At 40.4% G+C, this 22,952-nt stretch overlaps 2 protein-coding genes across 2 annotated transcripts in view; one reads left to right on the top strand and one right to left on the bottom strand.

Annotated features, from left to right (window-relative positions):
* hcn2b (hyperpolarization activated cyclic nucleotide-gated potassium channel 2b) overlaps positions 1-3,282 on the top strand; it is a 36,254-nt gene extending 32,972 nt beyond the window's left edge. The window contains exon 8 of the mRNA XM_020080803.2: positions 1,794-3,282. Coding sequence (XP_019936362.2) covers positions 1,794-2,764 — 971 coding nt within the window. The 3' untranslated portion in view covers positions 2,765-3,282. The remainder of the gene's footprint in view (positions 1-1,793) is intronic.
* Positions 3,283-12,532: 9,250 nt separating this feature from the next.
* polrmt (polymerase (RNA) mitochondrial (DNA directed)) overlaps positions 12,533-22,952 on the bottom strand; it is a 45,036-nt gene continuing 34,616 nt past the window's right edge. The window contains exons 17-21 of the mRNA XM_020081344.2: positions 19,872-19,970; positions 19,492-19,564; positions 18,267-18,358; positions 15,840-15,913; positions 12,533-13,299 (exon numbers count right to left, since the gene is read on the bottom strand). Of these exons, the coding sequence (XP_019936903.2) occupies positions 13,250-13,299; positions 15,840-15,913; positions 18,267-18,358; positions 19,492-19,564; positions 19,872-19,970 (388 nt within the window). The 3' untranslated portion in view covers positions 12,533-13,249. The remainder of the gene's footprint in view (positions 13,300-15,839; positions 15,914-18,266; positions 18,359-19,491; positions 19,565-19,871; positions 19,971-22,952) is intronic.

Genomic DNA, 22,952 nt, shown 5'->3' with positions numbered 1-22,952 from the left:
AATGTTGTCTTTGGTCCTAAACTTGTTCCTGAGCATTATTTGTTGAGCACTGATTGACCCTGTGGCTGTCCTTTAGCATTAAAATCATTATCAATGGCTGGCTGCTCCAGATATACCAACATCTCAGTCCATCCATCCTTCAAAAAGTCCAGAGAAAAAAGGACATAAGGAGGTGTTGTCCAACAAATTAATGCATCCTGATCCAGTATTCAGGATGCAATTGATTCAGTTGTGGGGATCTTATTTGTGTTTATCATAGATAAGCAGCCCTCCTGGTTTGTATTTTCTACTTTTCTCCTTTACTGAATAAAAGAAAGCACCATAAGGAGGGTTTGTCTGCCTCAACTTGTCATTAGTTGCCTTTCTTCACGTGTCAAAGCAAGTAATTCACACAAAGAATCGGTTGCCTAATAGGCTTTTCCTGTCTCTCTTCATCAAGAAGAGATACGTCTCTGTTGGCCTCCTCCTTCACTGTTCTTGTTCATTATTTCAGAGAGCAGGATATTCAAATCTCAGCAGATTTAAGACACAACAATGTTTAACGTGTTTCTGCTGGCACAGCCATGGTCAGTGATAAACCATGTGAGGACAGAAGTGAAGACTCTCTCACACTCTTCTCTCCAGTGATGTCTCAATCACGACTCTGTGGACAATACGTTTGAGACATGAGAGTGCAGCACTATGTTTTATTGCTAATGGCTATGCCCCTACTCGTGAGTCCCCTTGTCCTACTGTCTGCACCAGTATATTGATGCTGCATTAAATTACATTTTGATAGTGTGACTGTAGGTAGTCCTGAACTCAGCTCAAATGTACACCGGCTTTCAGACCCAGCTGTAGTTGTGCATTCTGCAGATCGATTATCTGTCATCTGCATTCAAGGGTATTCAACAAACCTCCTCCTCAAATCTAACAGAAACTCTTTTTCTGAGCATACCCTTCTAAGATGCTTTGTCAGTCTCACTTACTGGTGAAAAGTCACAGTCAATTAAAGCTGTGTGCGTCATTCACAGCTTGATGCCACACGAGAGTTGTTGAGGCCATTTGTGAGTTGTTAAGGTGGTGTGGCTGTCATTAGAGATCATCAGTCACCTGAGTTTAAGTGTGAAAATGCCTGGAAGGGGGCATTAGTATGCCATAGACTGCTGAATCCATACTAGAGGAGGGTTTTATTTTATCAATTTGAACATTGATTTGGGGGGTTCTTCCTTGTCCTTAGTGGGGTTCTTTGTATAACCACAGGTTTGTGCATTCCTTGTTGTTTCAGAATTCTAAACAATCTACCGCCCTTCTCTTCTGATTTTTGAGTCCTTCCAATTTACATGTGTGTGGAGACAGGGGGGTTAGGGGAGGCCCATATGATGCTGGTAATCTAGTACCTCACATGCCATCAAATTTAAATACTGCAAGTGTTCAAACACATGGACGTTTACAGCTACTAGGGCCAGTGCATACAGAGTATCTGAGTACATATACACAGACACACACAAATGCATTACCCAATTAGCTGTTTCTTCCGTAGAAGTAGAAGAACAAATTAGCAGACATACTCTTTGTCACAATGTCATTGCTGAGGTAAGTCTACAAAAACACAGATTCTCTGTCCCCACGACAGGGAAAACATAAGTTATGTGTAGGGGCCTGTGTGCATCACCGGGAATTGAATTAAATAGATAAAGTTAAATGATAAAGTTGATATTTCTGTGTAGCAAAAAAGGCAGAAGCAAAGTTCTTCAGCACCATTAGTATCTACTTCAGCAACAGTGCTCTTTTCTGTTTCTGTCTCATTGCAGGCAAGAAGAACTCCATCCTGATGCATAAAGTTCAACATGATCTGAACTCAGGTGTTTTCAACAACCATGAGAATGAGATGATCCAGGAGATAGTTAAATATGATCGGGAGATGGTTCAACAAGTGGATGTGCCACGACCACGGGCCATGTCCATGACACCTTCTCTAAATAGTGGGATCTTTACTCCTCCGGGTTCCTCCACCCAGCCTCAAAATTCAGCAATTGCCACTTTGCAGCAGGCAGTCGCCATGAACTTTTGTCCCCCAATGCAGGGGAACTCAGTGGGAGCAGGGAACCTGCAGTCCCCAAGGATGGTGAGGAGATTCCAGGTGGTGCAAAGTGTATCCAGCCCTGTCTCAGCCTCTCCCCTGCAGTCTCAGCTCCTTGCTTCTGGTGCCTTTGCTCCGGTCCTGTCAAGCCCCCCTATCCAGAGCCCGCTGGCTGTTGGAGGACGGTCATTCCATTATGGGTCCAGTGCAATGGCAGGTCCCACCTCAGGCTCCCAGCTTTCACTAGCCCAGCAGCACATAGCCAGCCCTGCACACCGGCTCAGCACACATAAGAGCACCCATTCCTTGCAAATGGGCAGTCTGAGCCAAGATGCCAGAGCACTGTCAGTCTCTCAGCCCTCACTGCCTCATGAGGGGGTACAACCAGGTGCCCTTAGTCCACCCCATTCTACACGAGTCTCCTCTACTTCCATTGGACCCCATCAGACCCCATCAGGTCACACAGGCGTTCGGTGTGCTATACCACAAAGAGTGGTACTGCCCCACCAAATGTCTGTGGGGACATTCCCTGTAGCATCGTTGCCTGGTTCTGCACAGAGTTTTGGGGCTGTTGCAGGACTGGCAGTAGGGGGTGTGGGAATAGGTCAGGGAGACTCAGGACAACCCAAGAAGGACTCTATTGTGAGCCTTCCTGAGACAGACCACATCAAAGTTAGATCCAGGTTATCATCAAACTTGTGATCTTAATCAAACTCTTGCAGGAGGGACTCAATCCGTGGCATAACCGCACGAACATGGAAGGATTTCTGTTCACCGCTCTACAGATCCTCTTCTCACCACTCACTTCAGTTTGACTCTCCGAATGTATGAATGTTGACTGAGTGACTGCAAAGATAATCTTAGAAGTGACTGTTCTAATATAATAAAGTCTGTATGGTGACTTGTGAATCTGCAGCATCAAGACGTTTCTACTCACATAGAGGATGCACAGAACAGTAGAGGTAACGTAGCATCTGCCCATCTCCCCCTCCTTTATTTATTGTATTTGACTATAGTTAATAACAAATGGGTATATCTGCTTCACCATCCATTTCATTCCACTCAATTAATGGAAATGGAAATTATAGGTCAGATGGGAATAAAAGAAAATCAGGGACCTGCTTCAGATATCAGAAGTTGGAACTTTTAAGCGGCTTGACTACTGTATCTACCACATGTTTCTCCTCACAAAGGCATAATAATTCATGGCTTCATAAAAAGTCATAAAAGATTTTAATATTAAAATAGGTGTGTTTCACTGTTATTGACTATCCAGTCAAATAGAACATCAAACCAAATGTATAAGCACAAAAATGAACTATATATACATATAAAAATCACTCTCCTTTGACCATCTTTAGTCTTCACCAGTTGTTTAAGCCATATTTCCCCAGATCATTGATATGAATGGAAAATATGTTTGTTTTGTATGTGAATCCAAGTTGTCTGAATCTAGTTGGCCTCTTTTGTAAGTCTTCCCTGCCTCTAAATGTCCCCACAGATAAATATTTGAGGCTGTATGATCTTCAGATCACAGACGATGAATATCCTTCAAACTGAAATTAGATCAGTTGGACAAACTGTTTTGTTCCAGGCAAGCCATCGATTTCCACAGGAAATGACTGCATGTTTTTTTAATTTATTTAAAACTGCATTAATCAATATTTTTTTATATTAACAGTGAATCAAATGACTTAGTGCAATGCGAGTATAGCTCATTGTTTCGGTTGTAAGACCCATAATTACCTTGGTGTCAAGGCTTTTAACTATTTTCACCATCCTCCGAGAACATCCCGAAATATGATCTGAGCTATTCTGAGTTTCTGAGTTTATGCTTTTCTACGTTATAATTAATTATAATTCAAAGGGACTTTTACAATGACTTCAATGACCAATTAACAATGTTTTTAATAAAATTAGACAGAAAACACTAGAGGTCACAAACAAGCAAAAGTTAATCTGCAAATAGAAAAGTAGAAGTCTAGTTTACATTGTATTGAAGTGGTAACATTGCTGTATTCATTCATTCATTCATTCGTTCTAATTTGATAGTTTACTATTGAAGTAGAGTTATATGCATGATTTTGCATTGGTATGTCAGCACAAAAGAATTGATTCAACTGCTTGACAAATGGAGTGGACTTAGAGTAGACGGGTCTGTTTCTGTCCCTGGAACACACAGACACTTTGCACCCTTTGGCTTAATTGCTACCATATGTGCTAGCCAGATCAACTTTAAACTGTCCTGGATAAAAACATGAAATTAGTTGTTAGCTATCAAGCAAGCAAATAGAAACAGAAAATACAACAGCTATAAATAAAACTTAATAGATAAAATCAAGGTCTCAATTCAAATTGAAAGCCATTGAGAAGACGTGGGTCCTAATCAATGATTTACAGTTAACATCACTGATGGCTTTAGCATCATCGTGTCGTGCAAATCTTACTCAGTTCAAATATCTCAACTCAAGAGGATGAGATCAAGTGAAAGATGCAAATTTTGCGCAGCCACAACACGTCTTTGCATTGACTTTGTATGTAATCTGCACAAAAGATTTGCTTTGCAAACGCACCATCAGGCTGGAGGCCTGTGTAGAGAGATGATTATGTTGCTCGGAGGTCATTTTTATAAAACATTTGATATGATGACTTTCAAGGTGACAATTTGTCCGAGCTGTGTCTGCTTGTTGTGGAGTTCTGCCTCCAAGTGGGTGAACATTGATTAATGCAGCTTTAAAATGTAACAGCTATACCTGAGTGAACGACACCTCGTCTTAACAGCAGAAATGTTTTGTGAAGAGATTAGCTAAGTCTCACACTTTGTGAAAGTATTACGTAATTATAATTCACTGCCAGTTAATTACAAGAAATTTTATACCAGTCTAAATGTAAACTTATTCCAAGTCACATAATCAAAATGTAAATCCATTCTTTTCTAACTCTGAATGTCACATTTCTTGCAGCGGCAGTCGCGATGCCAAAGCCAATTCGTAGAGATAATGAAACTCCTGCAAAGCTCGACCTCACTATAAACGCTCGTTTTGATCAACAGCCAAGGACAGTGCAGATACTTTGCAGGATGTATATTTCAGTGTGCCTCTATCATAATGCCCCAGTTACAGTTCATCAGAAGCCGCTGAGTTATGTCCAAAAGCATTTGGAAGAAAAGCTTTTTCTCCCGGACCTGACATTCTATTCACCTCATTTCACTAATGCCTGAACCATTTCTGCATAATGAGAGAGCAAATTGGAATCCCTCTGGTCTGTTTGGGGCTGTTACCATTCCCTGTCCATTGGATTCCATTATACTGTGCCAATGAGTTCCTCTCACATGATCGTTTTTGCATTTTTATTGTGTTTGGTTCAGTATAGATTCAAAATGGCACAAAGTCGAAAGCTTATGAGTATTTTTATACAGTGTTCTTGAGGTCTGTTTTTTATGCCCAAATGATGCCCTATGGATATTATCATGGAGGTTCAAACATAATTAATACAGAGGCTTGTTATGGGAATAATGTTTCAACTTCACATCGTCTCCTGGAGGAATTTAATGACATATTTACTTTATATACCTTTAATGTTGCTCACAGTAGAAGAAGATGGTGAGAAGGAGGAAGACCGGATAGAAATAGGTCAATAACTCAAGTAAAATACAATCAGATATTAGTAACTTAGAGGTAGGGTTGGTACATTTCAGAATTTTTTTTTATCCTATGTGTTGAAATCTTCTTCTCGCCATTAATAAATAAAGTCATCTATAAAAAGGCAGATCATTGGCAGGCGTATCTGCCACTAACTGACCTGCCAGCCTGCATGCACCCTGCCTGTGCTCTCACTGTGCATGACTGGAGTCTTCAGCTGGAGAGACATACCCCACTGAAGCAGAGACCAAATCCCCAAGTCAGTGAGTGAGTCACAGAGAAGTCGACTTCTAGCAGTTGTCAGTTAGTGCATGTTCATGTTTTTGGCGGCATAGCTTTGTCTTGTAAAAGCAAACAAGATTACCAATTTAAAGATTTAAAGATCAACGATACAACATCAACTCATCAATGTTAATCAAAGCTGAGAAATGAACTGAGTGATACCAAAGTTTTAAAACCTGGGATTTTTACGTATACAAATATTAAGATATTAAGATACAGAAAACATGTCACAGTCTGAACTTTTCACTGTTGCTAAACATACAAATTATAGAATAATACTGAACACACAGGCACACAAAGCAATAACTGAAGAGTGTGGTCACTTTATGCAATGATTTTCTCTTGAGGTGTTATTGGAGATGCAATTATTTCGTGTCATGGACGGATTTCTCAAACTTTAACGAGAATTTATTCAAAGTCTGTTTCTGGAAGAGTACGAACAGATATCCAGTTTTAAATACATGATCACCATGGTTGTTATTTCAATGTGTCCATCTCAAAGAGACTGCATTGATTCAGCCATTAACTGTAGACACAAGCTTAAAAACAAACTCAAAAAATATTTTAAATCTTTGACAAAGTGCATATTATCATCTCGAATGAACCAATATTTCTTGAGCGTAATATTCAGATCAGAGCAAAACTATTTGTATTACAGAGGATGGATCACTGCTTCTTTCTCCACAGTGGCTCACAGTCCCACCCGCAGTCTGTGTATAATCCTGTGCCAGTTGCTGTGAGGTCTGCATGGTTTCTTCTCTTGTCTATGTTTTCTTTTCTTTCAGATCTCACACCTCTGTGCTTTTGCAAATCCTGTACCTTTGACCAATGCTGCTCTCTGATTTGTTTGTCTCTCTCTGCCAGTACCTCTGCCACCTGAATAGCATGTTGCACAGAAACACGTTTTCAAACATATTATGTAAATTCTACAACAACTCAGCTGTTCCACTTTTTCCAACCCGCAGGCTTTGGTGAGGATGACATCTGTGCCACACACACACACACACACACACACACACACACACACACACACACACGTAGCAGGGTCAACACAAACATCTGTGTTCGCCACGTTTTCAGAAGACTCATTCATTTTTCTTCCTGTCTTCAGTGTCACAGCTCCTCCGCGTTCAACTCTATTTTCCAATGTTTTATTCACACGTGTCTTTTAGTTCATCAGTGGCAGTAAAACATGGAAGTGCTTAAAATGTTAACTTACAAGGGCTGTTCATATGAACTGAGCGAGGATGTGATTTTGTGTCTCTATCTCACAAATACATGATAATGCTCATGAGTTCAGATTCTTTTCTATATTCCATTGGCCAATAATGAGTAACACCAACACTAAAACAATATGTAATGCACTTTTTATACTAGTTGTATTTTACAGAATATAATACAGTACGAGTCAATACCAAACAGCAGTCAACATTTCTTGATATGTTTTGTACATTCTTTGATCCCAACATGTTAGTGTGAGAAATAGCATTCAATAATAAGGGTACACAGCCGATACCGAAAGCCATCAATACAAACATACACTGAGTTCTTCACCACTCACCATGAATCCCCTGAAGCCCACAGACGATCACAGACGCTCACACTCGGTGAGATCAGTGCCGTGCAAGTGTTTCTGTGTCAGGGACCTGATTTTCTTTTATCGAGCCACTCTACACTTGTCACCTCCCATTATAATGTACTGTTCCCTTTAGTGCCTAGCATATATCGTAGACTCCACATACATGTACTATACTCTCTGTGTGTGGCTGTAAAAAATAAATGCAAGATCCTCACAATGCAAACATCACTGTTGGTTATATCCCACTGCAATACATGTACAGAGGAAAACCAATAAACTGTATTTGAATACAGTCTGATTCCACTGCTTTATGCAAAGGTTGTTGACTTTTGTGTTGTCTGGTTGAAAAGCACCAAAACTTCATCACTTATTAATTATACGTATTTATCACAGGAGCAGAACTTCTGAAAGCAACGATTGCTTGTGATGGTGAATGTGTCTGCCTTCTGTTAGTCATGATGTGTCAAGGTAACGATGGTATCAGGATCTTTTTGCCGATTCAATATTATTTTTCTAATTTGGGGGAATTATTTGAGTAAAATTAGAATGGCTGTTTCATATTTGAAATTATAATCATGAAAAAAGGTAACCTAAAACTGCTGGTCCATCTTTAAGACTGAACAAGGACACAAGCTTGCATTGCCAGAACAATTTTAGATTTGCAGATGGGTCTGGAACCATTTTATTGAAAATTCCTTTTCAGTTTCACAGACTTTTCAATGGTCACAGAACAGAACACACCTTCAGCCAATCAGAGCAAAGAAGCATGACGTATAAGAGCAGCAGAGTGACAGAGAAATGTAAACAGACTATGCTGTGCAGATGTTTACTCTGGAACCTCCAGTATCTGGGCTGAATATGGTCACAAATCATAACACACCAAGCAACTCAAAATTACAATATAACAGAAAAGTAAAATGTGTGTTTTTCAGTGTGCTCCCCGTGTGGCTGTACGTATGTATGTGTTTCGTGTCTTTGCTGACATGCATCAAGTTGTTTCCAAGAGCATTAGAGGAACAATAAAAACAAGCCAGCGTCAGTCTGCAGAGACAGTAATGAAAAAGACCATTTTGGAGCATCATTCCAGCTGGAAACGTGCAGCAACAAAGTTTCTCTGGCAGTGACAAGCAGCTTTCACAGCATGCGTCCCCACAGAGACAATGTTCCGTAAGAATCAGCTGAGAAGCTGTGATGGAGCCTTGTTTCTGCAGCTGATCACTTTGAACCAGACATAAACAACCTGCTCTAAAGAGGCAGTTCATCTCACGGAGCCACCACAGAGTAGATTATTTAAACAGTATACAACACTGATGCAATGCTGAAGGACACTGCACTACACTACTATATTTTTGTATGAAACAACAAATACCATCTAAACAGTTGTTTTTGTTTGTGCAGGATCACTGCTGAGTTCTTCCCACAATCTACCACTGTCTCCCTCTTAACTCCCAAACTCCCGCTCTCCCTCGGCACTATGCTGCCTCCCATCTCCTCTCCCCCATCAGAGATCTCTGGCCCCGCTTGCTCCACTCCAGGATTGTCTTCCCACTCTGCTCGCGCTGCTGAGTGCCGGCCGTTCACGACACCACGGCAGGAGATAGGCCGGGAGAGCCCGGGCAGCCTGGCACAGAAATCAAAGTGCTCTGAGTGAGCGTGAGTGGTCCAGCTATCGAGGAGAGGCTTCCAGCTCTGGCATGCCTGGAAGATAATGACCGGCACTTCCACAGTGTCCACTCTCTCTTGGTGCTGTGACTGGAATAAAGAGCTCGCTGAAAGCCCACCACTACAGTCTGTGCTACATGTGATACACTCACTGCTGCTGATGAGGCATCAGTCTGTGACATACAGGACATTCCCAAATTATCAAATCAGCAAACACGTCACTCATGGTCTGTTATGATGCTTTACATTAACAACAAGCCACATTCCATATTTATATGCCTGCAATTGGAAATACAGATTTTTCATTTATCAATCCATTGTTGTCCATTATATTTGACCAGATTACTTCTATTTCTACATAGAGGCGTGGACCCAATCCCAGCATGCTTTGGTTGTGTGGTGACCTGATCGAAGGCTTCCTGGACGAACAACAACTCCAAATCACAATCCAGGATCACTTAGCTACACTGCTGCTTCACCGACAACTTTCCAAGGTAATACATTTAAAAATTGAAATCAAGGAAATTATTGAAAATGCAGCAGGAATGACAGGAAAATATCAAGATGTTACCCATACTAGAAGTATGAATGTTAATTAAGTGTTGAGAGTCGTTCCATCATCTCCACACTGATGTCAGAAGTTTACTGCATCTGAAGGATCCAGATCAACGATTTCAGATTACAAACCAAAACAAAAAATGTTCAAATGTGGATTTTTTTTCCTCATTAATTATCTATTAAATAGAATAGACTTGAAGACACTAGACTGCATGTTGGACCTGTGATGCGCTCAGTGTCCAGGGTGTGCCCCGCCCCTTGCCCAATGTCACCTGGGATTTGCTCCAACTCCCCCCATGACCTTCAAAGAACAGGAAGTAGATAATGGATGGCTAGAGAGTAGAAAAGAGTAGAATATAAAATATAACAGAATAGAAAATTTGTATCGTCCACTTATGTGGACATCAGTCTTTGCAAAGCACATAGTACAATAAAATGGGTTAAAAAGGTGAAATACAATAAAATGAGCCTGCGGTGGTAAACATTTGAGATAAAAGTGAAAAAATATTAACAGCTCATACAAAATTATTTGTAGGATTTTCAACATTTTTACTATTGCATTTTCATCAGTGTAGTTCTGATTTCATTCTCCACGTTATAACAGAACATTTTAAATATATTATTATGGTGTTAGTACAAAGGTACAAAAACATCCTCTGCCACATCCATCACTTTGCTCGATTCCCCTTCTATAAAATCATCATCGGGGAGTCGTGTGTCTATTCTCTGGAGAGGTCCTGCTACAGCACAACCTGCGCTCCATCACTGCAGGCTGGACTGGTGCAGCTCGGAGGTCTGACAGCAGACATCCTTGGAATCACCCCAGGGAAAGTGAGACAGACCCATCAAGGCATGCGGCAGCTGTAAGGACATCTTCAATATCCTGTTTACTCCGTCGGTCAAAGTCAACTGTAGTTTACACCCAACAACACACACACACACACACACACACACACACACACACACACACACACACACACACACACGTTCAGTGAGTGTGTGATCCTTGACCTTCCTCTCTGCACCAACACTGAGATACTGTAATTGTTGTAGTGTCGGCATTTTCAAGCTATTTCACCGTCCAACCCTCCCTCTGCCATGAGTCACAGCTATTGATCCACCTATACACACAGCATTCACCAATTCCATCCATCCAACCCTCCATGACCACTCCTGGGTGTTGAGCTCAGGTCACGTAGTGCAGAGGTTGTTTTTTCTTTCCTCAGGCAGCTGTGCGTCAGAAGTTAAGTTGTGAAATGTGATATGTGTTGAGTGTGTGAGATGCTGAGAGCACTTTATAGCTCAGAGCTTTGTCCTTGACAAGTGGCCTCACAGAGATGAGGGGAAAGGAGAGACACGCTGGGCTGATGCATGCTGGGAGGACACCTTGACTTGGTTTGCTTTATCATTTAGATGTTATGGAGGCTGGACTGGCTGCTGCTGATGGAGTTAACAGTAGCTTGTCAGCCCCCATCTGCTTGTGACCTGTGTGACAAACAGGGTGAAACACAACTTGTTCCTGCACCTGACCTGAAAATATTCTGCACATTCACTCTATTAAACCAGTTTTTCTGCAGCTTGTTCAAACTAAATAAAACTTCATAAAAGTTCATAATCCTTTACAGCTGGTGGTAGGTATATTTTGTTGCATGTAGGTAGAGCACGGGTAGATGTTTCCCTCCTTCCATTGCTTATCCAAAACTACGGTTTCTGGAGATTTCAACAACTTAAACTTAAGACTTTTTAAGACATTAATGAATGGGTTAGGGTTAATATACATGCCACCAAAACAATTCCCTTAAAAACATTTAAAGTAAAGGAAATGGTGTTAAATGAAGATTAACATAATTAAAATCTCTTAAAAACACATTCAAGATTTAGTACATAATTCTGATCATAGCTTTCTAGAAATTTTCCTAAGGAACCGAGTCAACATTTGCAGGCTCAGACTTCATATTCCTCATGTGAAACGTGAGTGATATCTTTTTATCTAGCGTCAGGCAAGACAGCAAATAGTTTTTCTCAAGATGTCAAACTTCTCCATTCTAATTAGGGAAGAGCTACATCCCAGTTATTGTTGCTGTCTGGTGCCATTAAAAAGGTTTTCCTTTCTGAGCATGAAAAGAAATCAGGTTATATTATTAGGTGAGAAAACACACAAACCCTTCAAACTTCTCATTTACATTCAGTGTGTGAATATACCTTTAATTTCTCAAGAGCTGTCATTTCATTAAGGTGATGTATCCTTTAAAAAAAAGCATCAGATTCTCAGTTCCCATCTCTTGCATGTCCTAGAATATGAAGAGTGTCAGCATGTGTGTTGCACTGCAAATCGTCTGAAAACCTACCGTCTAATCAGCTCACCATTTATGCCCCCTCAAAGATTATCTCCGTTTCATTACATTGTCACTCAGCCAGCTTTGTTTGGCTGAGCCTACACTGTCCTTTGAACATCAACGGCACCTTTTGTCTGAAACTGCTGTAACGTTTCCAGCAATAATCAGATAGCGCTTCTGCTATTTTTACTTCTAGATGTGGCGCTGGCCCAGAAAAATAAGATCTGAGTTGATTAGTGAAGCCTCCGAGAGCCTTTGTGGTGCATCTATAAGGAGTCCTTCATTTCATCATACACAACGGAGTTGAAATGTGCAGATATAACTAAATAATGCGCTGTCATTCATCCTATTTCAGTGCAATAAGAACATCGTCTATTTTCTGAACTATCGAATAAGGAGGAATAAGAAGGCATTTTAAGAAACATACATTTTTATTTTTAGGCAACTGACAAGTGTTTAGTCACTGCAAGAAGGTAAGAATTGAGAGTATGCTGGGATCCGATGTCGTCGAAAAGCCCCACAACTCATCCCTCTACATTTCTCCTTCTCTCAGAGTCCATCAGTCATTTCCTCTCACACGTCTCCTCTTCAAACTTCCTCAGAAAAAGTTTAAATGAATGAGCATCGTGTCAGAAAGCATCCTGACAAGCGATGGATCAATGATTGGGTGGGATCGTGGTGGAGGCGGGTCAGCGCTCTGCGGTCATCACAGCAGGACATGCACACATGGCTTAAAATCAACACAGGTCACATGTGATTCAGTCTTTAAGGCTCTCACATACAACGCTCTCTCGCCACACACCTTAGTATAATAATATACCTTACACTGACTGAAGTCTTAACATTCTCCTCCAGAGCTGATTCCCTCATCTGGAGATTGTGTCCCACCCTCCCTCCCATCAACCCACCAGTCACTTAATCAGGCAGATTCACTGAGTGTGAAAGCTTCCAACAGCTCTGTCAGCTCCAACCAGCCGAAGAACAGGAGGTGGGCCGGGGCGCGGCTCGATCAATGCGCTGATGTCTGAGGGAGCCAAAACCAGTTGAGACCCCGGGTCCTGCAGCCCCCTCCTGTTGCTCCCTGTCAATTCCATTCATCTCCCTCCGCTGACTCGCCCTCACCGGTCTCTCAGCTGAAGAAATAAGTGGATTTTTTCACCTGCTTGAGGTCAAAATCACCTGGAGAGAAAAGAGGCAAAGTGTCAGAGCAGGTTTACAACTGTGGTTCGCACTTACACAAAGTACATCTTGTGTAGAGCAGAACATAACTTTACTATAACATCACAAGGGTTACAAGGTAACAAAATAGAAATATTGCATGGCGGTTGCCGTCCTCCCCAATGCAGTTTCTACAAACATATTTTTTTCCAGACTCATATGAGGTCACCATGACCTTTGACCTTTGACAAGAGAAATCTTATCATTTAATGTTTGAGACGCCAAAATGAATTCATGATATGTGAGGCCACTGTGACCTTGATCTCTGACTACCCAAATCTAATCAGTTATTCTCAGTGTGTAAGATTTAGGTGAAAGGGCAGAAATTGAATATCAAATAATCCTAGTGATGTTTAAACTAGTGTGGTTTATCTAAATTGTACAAATTATTGTTTTCTTTACCCTCGAATGGGCCTCTCATATTTAAATACTATTTGCATCGGGAGCTGGTCCTCTCTACGGAGGCCGTCATGTTTTTTACAGTAGCCCAGACTGGACAAACTAACAACTTTTGAGTTTTTATGACAACTGAAGCTGCCACAGGTTCTCTGTCATGTTGGGAAGATGAAGGTGAGGTGAGGGCTATTCAGCTGTAGCATGGGACTTCACCACTAGATGTCACTAAATTTTACACACTGAACCTTTAAGTCCAAGTGAAACTTTGGCTACATTCTCTCAAGTTCCTGAGATGTAGTGCCCACAAGGACAGGTCACTTTGACCTTTGACAATCAGTTATGACCAGAAACATGTTTTGTAAATCACAGTGACGTTGACTTTTGACCACCACATTTTAATCAGTTCATTCGTGAGTCCAAAGAAATTTACTCTAGGCATTCTTAAGACATTCTTGTTTATGGGCCAGACAACCCATAAACATGATGTCTCCGCCCACTGGTTGTCGTGGGTGTGTAGACATAAAAAAACTGAAAAAAAAAAAAAAAAAGGAGTGACTAGGACCCTCCCTGCTTTATCCCTTCAGGAATGATGATGCTAAGATGCTGTTAATTACAGGTATAGCATGTTAGCATGGCAAACACAAAGTAAACCTTGAGGCTGATAAGAAAATCATTAGTTTACTCATATGGAAAAACTGAAATTTAGACCAGATTTATTAAGATTGCAGGGAACATGAATATATTATTAAATTTAATCAAAATATTTCAGTCCAGTGTACAACTGCAACAATTAGTTGATTAATCCATTTGTGGATCAGAAAATAGAGACATCAGAATCAGAAATTGTTCTTTAGGTCAGTTGAATCTACTGTCTTTTGTCAAAAAATATTATATTATGGTAAAAGACAGAATATTCCCACGATGACAAAATGTGATTGTTATCAAAATGTTGGAACATACTGTACAAATGAAAATATATGTTTCTTGACCACCTAGATCTGCCTCTAGTCTCATTTGTTGTATTAAATGAAACAAAAGAAAAATGAAGGAAGGACATGAGCACACTGTCCTGATACATTCACCATCTCTCACTAAGAGCCACTGTACAATCTTCATCATCTTCATCATCGTCAAACATAACATCTGTTATGTTTATCTCCCTCAGCTCTCTGCTCACCACTGCTCCTGACTCATGTGATCTCCTGCTGGATTACCAACTAAAAGTGGATTCACTGTTATAAATTCAGGTTCCTTCACAGTGAAGATTATAATGGGTTGACACACGCCCGCCCTTCAGGAGCACACCTGACTGATCTCAGCCACATAAGCTGATTATGCAGAGGAGGGCCACAATTAACAGTAATCAATTTATACAACCAGCTGTCAGAGCCGAGCCGACAGCGAAGTGTTCAGATGGAGTGAGAGGTTACGTAACAGCAAAGCTTCGAACTAATGGACAGAGAGAGACACACTGCTTCTGTTCAGTCTTATACTGCACAACAACTGGGGAAACCTTACCTGCTAGTGTCCACGCAGACAAACATAACAATACACAACCCACAGGCTTTTCTGGTTTCAATCAAAGAAAAGAAAGAAATTCAGGATGCTACACTTACAACCACAGACAGAAAATGTGCTTTGTGAGGTCACCGTGACCTTTGACCACTAAAATCGAATCACTTCATCCTTGAGTCCAAGTAAATATTTGTACCAAATTTAAAGAAATTCCCTCAAGGTATCCTTGAGATTTTGCGTTCACAGGAACAGGCCGGACACTTTACTGAATATCACTTTTGATTATCGCTATAATCAGATCTAACTACAGGCATCAGGGGTCTTCCTCATTACTATTTATTAGGTTATTCATGGTTGTGACAATGTTGCTTGTAATTAATGACTCTTCCACATGTACGCTCCCGTAGCTGAAGAGGAAGTGAACTGAGCCGGTTGATAACCGAAAAGTACTGAAAAGTACTTCAGGATTCAGAATGGTCAGTGTTAGGTTCAGTGAAGCCTTGAGACAGAAAGATATCCTGGTATGTTGAACTTGCTTTGTAGCACAGGCCCCAGGAGTTTAGGAGCCAGACAGTTGTCGACACACTGACCTGTCTTAGGCACTTTGGCCAGAAGCTGCATCAGCCTCCTGTACTCCTGGTACTTCTTCTTCTTGGCCTCATTCCTGCCACAAAGGAGGAGAATGGAAATTTAAAACTTTATTGACTCTCAGAAGAAAATGTTTGTAGTTGAAGAGAACTGCACTTTCAAATAATTCTTAGCCCTCAATCATCAACTTTCATCCCTTCTGTTGCCAGGTGGCCTCTCACATTTCAACTTCACTGGAAGTCACGTTAAAGCTGCTTTCACACAGGCACTGGTGCATGTGTGAACGCAAATGTCAGAGTGAGAGGTCTCGCAGTTTCTGTTTGTGAGTTTGTGGTGATAAGAGCTGACGCCGGTGTCTGTGTGTTGTAAAGAAAATCATGTGATCTCCACAATGTTAACCCGTCGCTTCCTGCCTATGTCTGCTGTACCCGGCTGCTCCACCTCAAAACTTGGAGGAGTTCTTTATGTTGTGAACGTGTCTGTGCAGAGAACCTCCTCCTGTGTTGTGCATGTGTGAAAGGCAAACTCTGGGTATCTCTGTATGCAATTCTCCAGATTTTACCTAGATTAATGTCTGAAAATGAGTTGAAAGAGTTGTTCAGGCTACATATGAGTTGTATTTCAGACCAGTCAGTCCCACAACTGTAATGTAATGAGCTCAATGCACTGCAAATAATCACAACACAATCAGAAGCATGCTGCAAGAAGCCCAGTTGAGTGTTTCCAGGGGACCCAAAAAAGTGACGAACCAGTTTTAGGGATTGTTTTAAGTGACTGAAGTTGAACGCTGGAAAATGAACTAAAAAAGCTACTTCCTCAGCTGAGTTCATCACTTTCTTTGTATCCCCAGGAAACAATTGTGTTTGTGTTACTTGCAGCATGTCTTTGCATTAAGTTGTGTTGTGCGTATATGCAGTGAATGTGTTGTCAAATTGATAAGGATGATATCTTGTGTTTTGTCTATTTAGATGTTAGCCATTAAACAAGCATTTGTAAATAAATCAGTAGAAGCAAACTTATGACGTGCTGACCTGATCGGTCCACTCAAAAATTACATCATAACCTTTAACTTCCAACGTTCTTTCCATGTGAATGCACCATATTTTAGTAGTAGTATTAGTATGTGTATATGTACTGTAATATATTTACTGACAGGTGTATCACATCCTTTTGTCACTCTGGCGATTCTTTAAGAAGAATGTGTTATCATCGCTAAATAACTGTGAACATTGCAGGAGTATATGAGGGAAGGAAACATGGTGTATTCACAGATCCAAATCTGTCTGACTATGTAATAGAGCCATGCGTCCACGCATACTTTTCTAAATGTCAAACATAATCATTGTTTTAATTTACTCACAGGCGGAGGATTAGATCATGATTATTTAAGGACCCCTGCAGACATGTTTTTAATTATGGGACCTAATGTGTTGATTTAAATTGTCTCTGCTTTTCTTTTTCTTCATAAAGTGGAATCACCTTGTAAAACCTATTAAGAGCACAATGTCTTCATTTTACGTAATGGAAAATTCCAGTAACTATAAATATGCAAATAAACCTCTGTCTGAAAAGTTGTACTACTGAGTATAAGAGCTGTCCTCTCCTTCACTAAGTTTACACACGATAATTAAACGAATAAATGTGTCAAAAACTGTAACAAGCAAAACTTATTTTCATTGACTTCAACATATTCTTAAATAAAATAGTGTTGATGGTAAGCATCTGTTAGGTTTCATATTGGGACAGATGTCTGTCGTCCTACATGTCCTTTTATTCTGGTGTATATGAGAAGAAGTATTCTGGAGAGTTTTAGCAGACAGTAATGTGTCTGTGTCTGTGAGAGGGAGGGAGACAGAGAGAACAAGGGCTGCTGTAGAGTTCATGCTGTAGAGAAGGTGTCCAATTATTCCAAAGAGAGAAAAACACAGTTAGATGATGAGCGTAACCCAGCCGGAGGCCATTAACACAGACACACGGAGAGAAGGGGAGAAAATCCTTTTATATCTGATGCTTTAGACAACGCGAGGGAAAACTCTGGTATGCTGATATAACTTTTACAGTCATACAATCTAAGCTCTTCTGTTTGGACTGTTTTATAATGTTTGTACATGCGGGAGTCGTGTATTCGGTGTATGATAGCCTCTGTCAGTACCATGTAAGGCCATAAACACACAGCGACTGATGGCAATGATGGCTCGTTGTGTAGGAGCGAGCCAAACGCTGGCAGGGGGACAGACTACAGATGGGGGTAACAAAGTTTATAAGATACGTACATGGAACTATTATATAATATTTTACATAATATTTCAAGGACATTCAGAAACTTTATGACACTAATTTTTGTCCCTGAACAGGAAATGTGACAAATGAATCGTAGAACTGTGTTGCTCCTGAGACTTGTGTATGTGCATGAAAGTGTGAGAACTCACAGGAACGGATTGCAGTATTTCTGTAGCAGGAAGTTGGACAGGTCCTCCAGGATTGGTTGGCTGTGCAGGGCTACAAACTGCTCCCGACAGACCTGACAGGAGGCAGAGAAGACAGTTTGTACCCTTGTTACTTTGAACATCACTTGATCAACAAGATCCGTAGACTATTCTGGTCTCTGGTGACCAGCTAAGAAAGAGAAAACAACATGAGACAGTCCAACTGTCCTGGGATAGATAAGTACTAACACTTTCTGTACCGGCTGCAGCAGGATCAGGATCCTATGGTATAGTCAAGTTTCCCCATTAACAACCACTCAAGGATGAGCACTGAGCAGGGGATAGAAACACGTTGCTACAATGTAAGTCATAACTTAAAGCAGGTATTTTAAATTACCAACTTCTGTGGAGAACCATCCAGCACCTTAATAAAATCTAGAACTCTGACTACATCAGTAGGACTAAGGAGTTTCGATTCAGTAGTCCTGTGGTTTGTGCAGTTTAAGGAACAACAACTCAGGAACTGAACCGGATGGATGGACGGTGGATGAAAGGAGGATCAGTTGCAATTAAAAGAAAATGCTTCCTGTGCTTAGGTGTTCTCAAAGATATTTATTGCCCTCTGCCGATTCAAGTACCTGTGTAATTTTGTAGGCGTATATTCATACACATCAAGAGAATATGAGAGAAAATAGATGTACTTAGAGGGAACTGCTTCATTGCTTGTAACTCTGAGATTGGGTGAAGACATAACACGGTTTGTGTGCACTGAAGCTACATCCACAGAAAATTGGGGCTTTATGGTAATTCGGTCCATTTAATTCGGCGCTCTGGCTCAGTCTAGGCCTGCTGACAAGCTAGTTTCAGAAGGAAGGGGCAGGCAGTCATTAATCCAAAGCGACAGGCTCTGTGTGATGGTGCTACCTGCAGTCAGCAGCCTGGTAATGTATCAGGCTGCGGAGGAAGAAAGTTTGTTTTACCTTAATAGAAGCTACACAAATGATCCGCTAGACATGAACTAAAATAAGATCAGTGTTACAATCATTCTTCTGTTCCTAAAAATAAATGAAGCCTTGATCAGATTAACAAAAATGTGCAATGAATCAATGAATCAGCAAAAAGAGGAGATACAAACCCCCAATGATATATGATCAGACCAGATGCATATGACTGCATATGACTGTGATCTAGAGTGGGAGTGAAGAAAGGCTCTTGTGTGATCTGATACCTTGTTCATGGTGTCCACAGTGAGGGCGTGGGTCCAGAAACAGTCGTGAACCGAGACGAATGTCAGACCAGCGCTGAGATTGCAAACAGAGGGAGACGGTTCAAGAAAGAGTAGACGATGACAGTGGAAAAAAAGTGTCCTATGACAATCTTGCCTAAAACCATAGTTCCATCATGAACTATCCTGAGTCTGTAAAAATGAGCTCACTATATATAAAGCATATCACACCATACCTAATGCCTTTCAGAAGACTTTAAGTAATGGACACATGGAGTCAATCTGAGGTATCTTTAGAAAAATGACTGAGTAAGCAACATGAGATACACGGACTGAATCTATGTTTTATTTGAGGTGTTGAAGTACAGCATGTTAACGGATACCTGTAGCAGTGGAGAGAAGTCAGCATCATGTGTGTGGAGTCCAGAGAGTGGATGAAGTTTGGCGGGAAGGCGTTCTTCTGTTTGACTGTGTCCGGCCGCCTGTGGAGGGACAGACAACAAAGAAAATGCAAATAAAACTATTGTGGACTTTCTGTAATGTACCTTCATACTGTACCTTCTGAAAGATACATTATGTGTTTTCAGCCAAGCTACCTCACAAGTCTGAAGTGGCCTCATTATCTGCTGATCATTCACAGGGAACCAGTTAGCAATCCTGTTTGAGAACTAGTTTGCGGATGACTTGGAAAAAAGTTCACATAGCATAGATCACATAGCCACTATAACTTTAAGCATGTGTTTAAGCCTGATATGATGTTAAGGTTTAAATATATATAAACGCAGATGAAGGTTTTTTTTCCTAAGAAGTGTTGTGGTCCTCTACTTCTGCATATCACACATTTTTATACTTGGTTTGTTTTTCATACTATTGTGTTATTCAGAATTTCCTTTGGGATTAAGTTCTATTTCATCATATCCTATCAAATTGTATTTTACAAGCTACACATGTGTGTTGCAATTTATTATTCTATAATTCTAACTTCAATTTTTAATCTGTGCTTTTGTTGAATGGTTATATTATGTAAAGGAAACACCAGTTAATGTTTTTTTAAAGAAAAATATTTTTCTTTAGCAACATCAAAGTAACAATGGATGTTCAAGATTTTTCATCAGCCATATTGTGATGAATTTCAAAGTAAAATGAATCTGGTGGTTGGGGAACTATTACGAGATGGATTTAAATCTAATCCTTACATGTAATTAGATCCAAAAGTGGCTGTGAATGAACAAATACACTCTGAAGTAGCACTAGAGGTCAAAACATCCGCAGCGTACCTTTAATATATTTCTGAGGGTCAGTGGTTAATGGGAAGTCTTGATTACATTCTGTGTTTTTAATGTGGATATTTCAATATAACCCCAATTTAAATGTAATTACACGAGCAGGAAAGCACTAGTGTAATACTAGTATTATTAAAAGCTGCATCATGAAGTCACATTAGTTTTCCCTGCATTCAGTGCTGGGATTTGAACATCAATATTTATTTTCTACTATGTGACCTCCAGGCGACTCGCATCTTCTAAACAACAGTCAATATGAGAAGTGTAGACGTGATATAAAAGGAATATTACAAGGTAATATAAATGCAATGTTGTTGCTACTGCTGCTGATGGAGCTGGCAGTAAAAAAAGCATCCTGCCAATCTGCATCCCCATATTCCCATTACACTGAGCCTGTGCCATTCAAATCCTCTGGGCTGTCACACAGAACGCTGCTCTAATGGAAATGCAGACGGAGCGGAGAGAGCTCGGGCCAAGCTAAAACACACACACAAACACACACACAAACACACACACACAGTGCCTGTCTTTCAGTCTTGTTTGCTTGGAAAACTTAGATTTCTTTTCATCAGGGTGCTTTTAGTTCTGCTCTTTTGGGCTTTAAATGAACGAAAACAAGATTCCTGAGAATATATTTGCAAGCACACTAGAGATGCTTTCAACAACACTGTCTTTCCCTCTTTTCTTTTCCTTTGTCTCACACCGACACTCACATACCAAGCAAACAAGTCACCTTTAAATCCCATGGGCCCAAGAGACTAGAAAGGTGCACAGTCAGTACTCTAAGGGTTCACAACCACAAGCTCTCTGAAGTGTCACTGTTCTCGAGCATCTAAGTCGAGTGAAGGTTAATGTCATATAGGAAGAGCTACTAAAGGCATGTGGCTTAGCAATTATTGTTCATTTTACATTGCATTTCATATGCTTGGATAATATGCTTGAGAAGAAAAGCAAGAAAAAAACAGGGCTTTATGTCCGTTACCACTCCATCCTGTCCTGTATTTACATTCTTAAATGGATGAGTTTTTTATTTTAATTACAGCAAATATAATTGTGGCTGCTTCCATTTGTGTGTCTCTGTGGAAGGAAGAGCTGAAGAAAATCAGCCAATGGCGATTGTGTCAAGTTTAGACAAGTCGCCTCTCTGAGAGTCTGAGAATCGTCCATCTCTCCTTGCACGTTGTTGGCTGGTGTTTCTGTTTTCACCCTGCTGTACCTGTGGTACTGTGGATGTCAGACTGAAGAGGACGGCTGTCAGTCTTTGTCATCTCCGGCTTCTCTCACCTCAACTCTCCCTTTCTTACCGTCACTCATTCTGTCTTTTTTTGTTTTTTTACTCACCTCTGTCAACCTGACTCTGTTCGTCTCTTTTAAAACTGTGTCTATTTTTCATCTGGCTTGCCTCACTATGATTAGCAGCCGTCTACAGATGATACAAGTCATGAGATACTCAGGAAGAATAAAATCTGCTCAAACAATACTTCTCTTCCTGATGAACATCTCAAGTCTATTATTATCATCCAACCGAAAGAAATCAGCATAAATGGAAGACAATTTAATCAAGAGAATATCCTGTACATCCTCATAAACAGGACAACAAAAGAAAAAATGAACCTCATTCTCAATTTCAACGAGCTCACACATTGAACACAGCCTGTGTTCCTCTGGACTGCCTTCACTACTAATAACCTTATTAATCTGCTTTGAGTTGCACTACCCCCTATCTTGTGTCACACATAATTAATGTAACAAATATTTCTGATTCATAGAATATTTTGAAGTTGATTTACAAAAATGATGTTATCAGTTGTTATCAGTTGTCATTTCTGCTAACAAAACCTCAGTTCAACTTAACACCGCTAGAAGTGTGAAAATATGCTTTCAAAAGTTTCTAAACTTTTCGGATTGCATTTGCTAATGTGATAAATGCAAAGTTATATCCGACTTTGAGAAGGCAATTAGCAAAAATGTCCACTGGAGACAGAGACTTTGTGCAGCTGAAGATCCTGAGAAAAGCTAATTGCCTCAGGAGAGCTCCACTTTCTACTTTCATCCACCCTAAAAGCCTAACACAAAGTTATTAAGTGGTCTAAAGCTACGTTTTCTAAAACTATTTTCTCCCACTAGCCTTCCTGTGTCACTACAATCAGACTAACTGGTGATGTTTCAACTAAAATGGCA

The sequence above is a fragment of the Paralichthys olivaceus genome, chromosome 3 (assembly GCF_024713975.1).
Source record: "Paralichthys olivaceus isolate ysfri-2021 chromosome 3, ASM2471397v2, whole genome shotgun sequence".
NCBI lineage: Eukaryota > Metazoa > Chordata > Actinopteri > Pleuronectiformes > Paralichthyidae > Paralichthys > Paralichthys olivaceus.
This window is presented reverse-complemented; position numbering and strand designations above follow the sequence as displayed.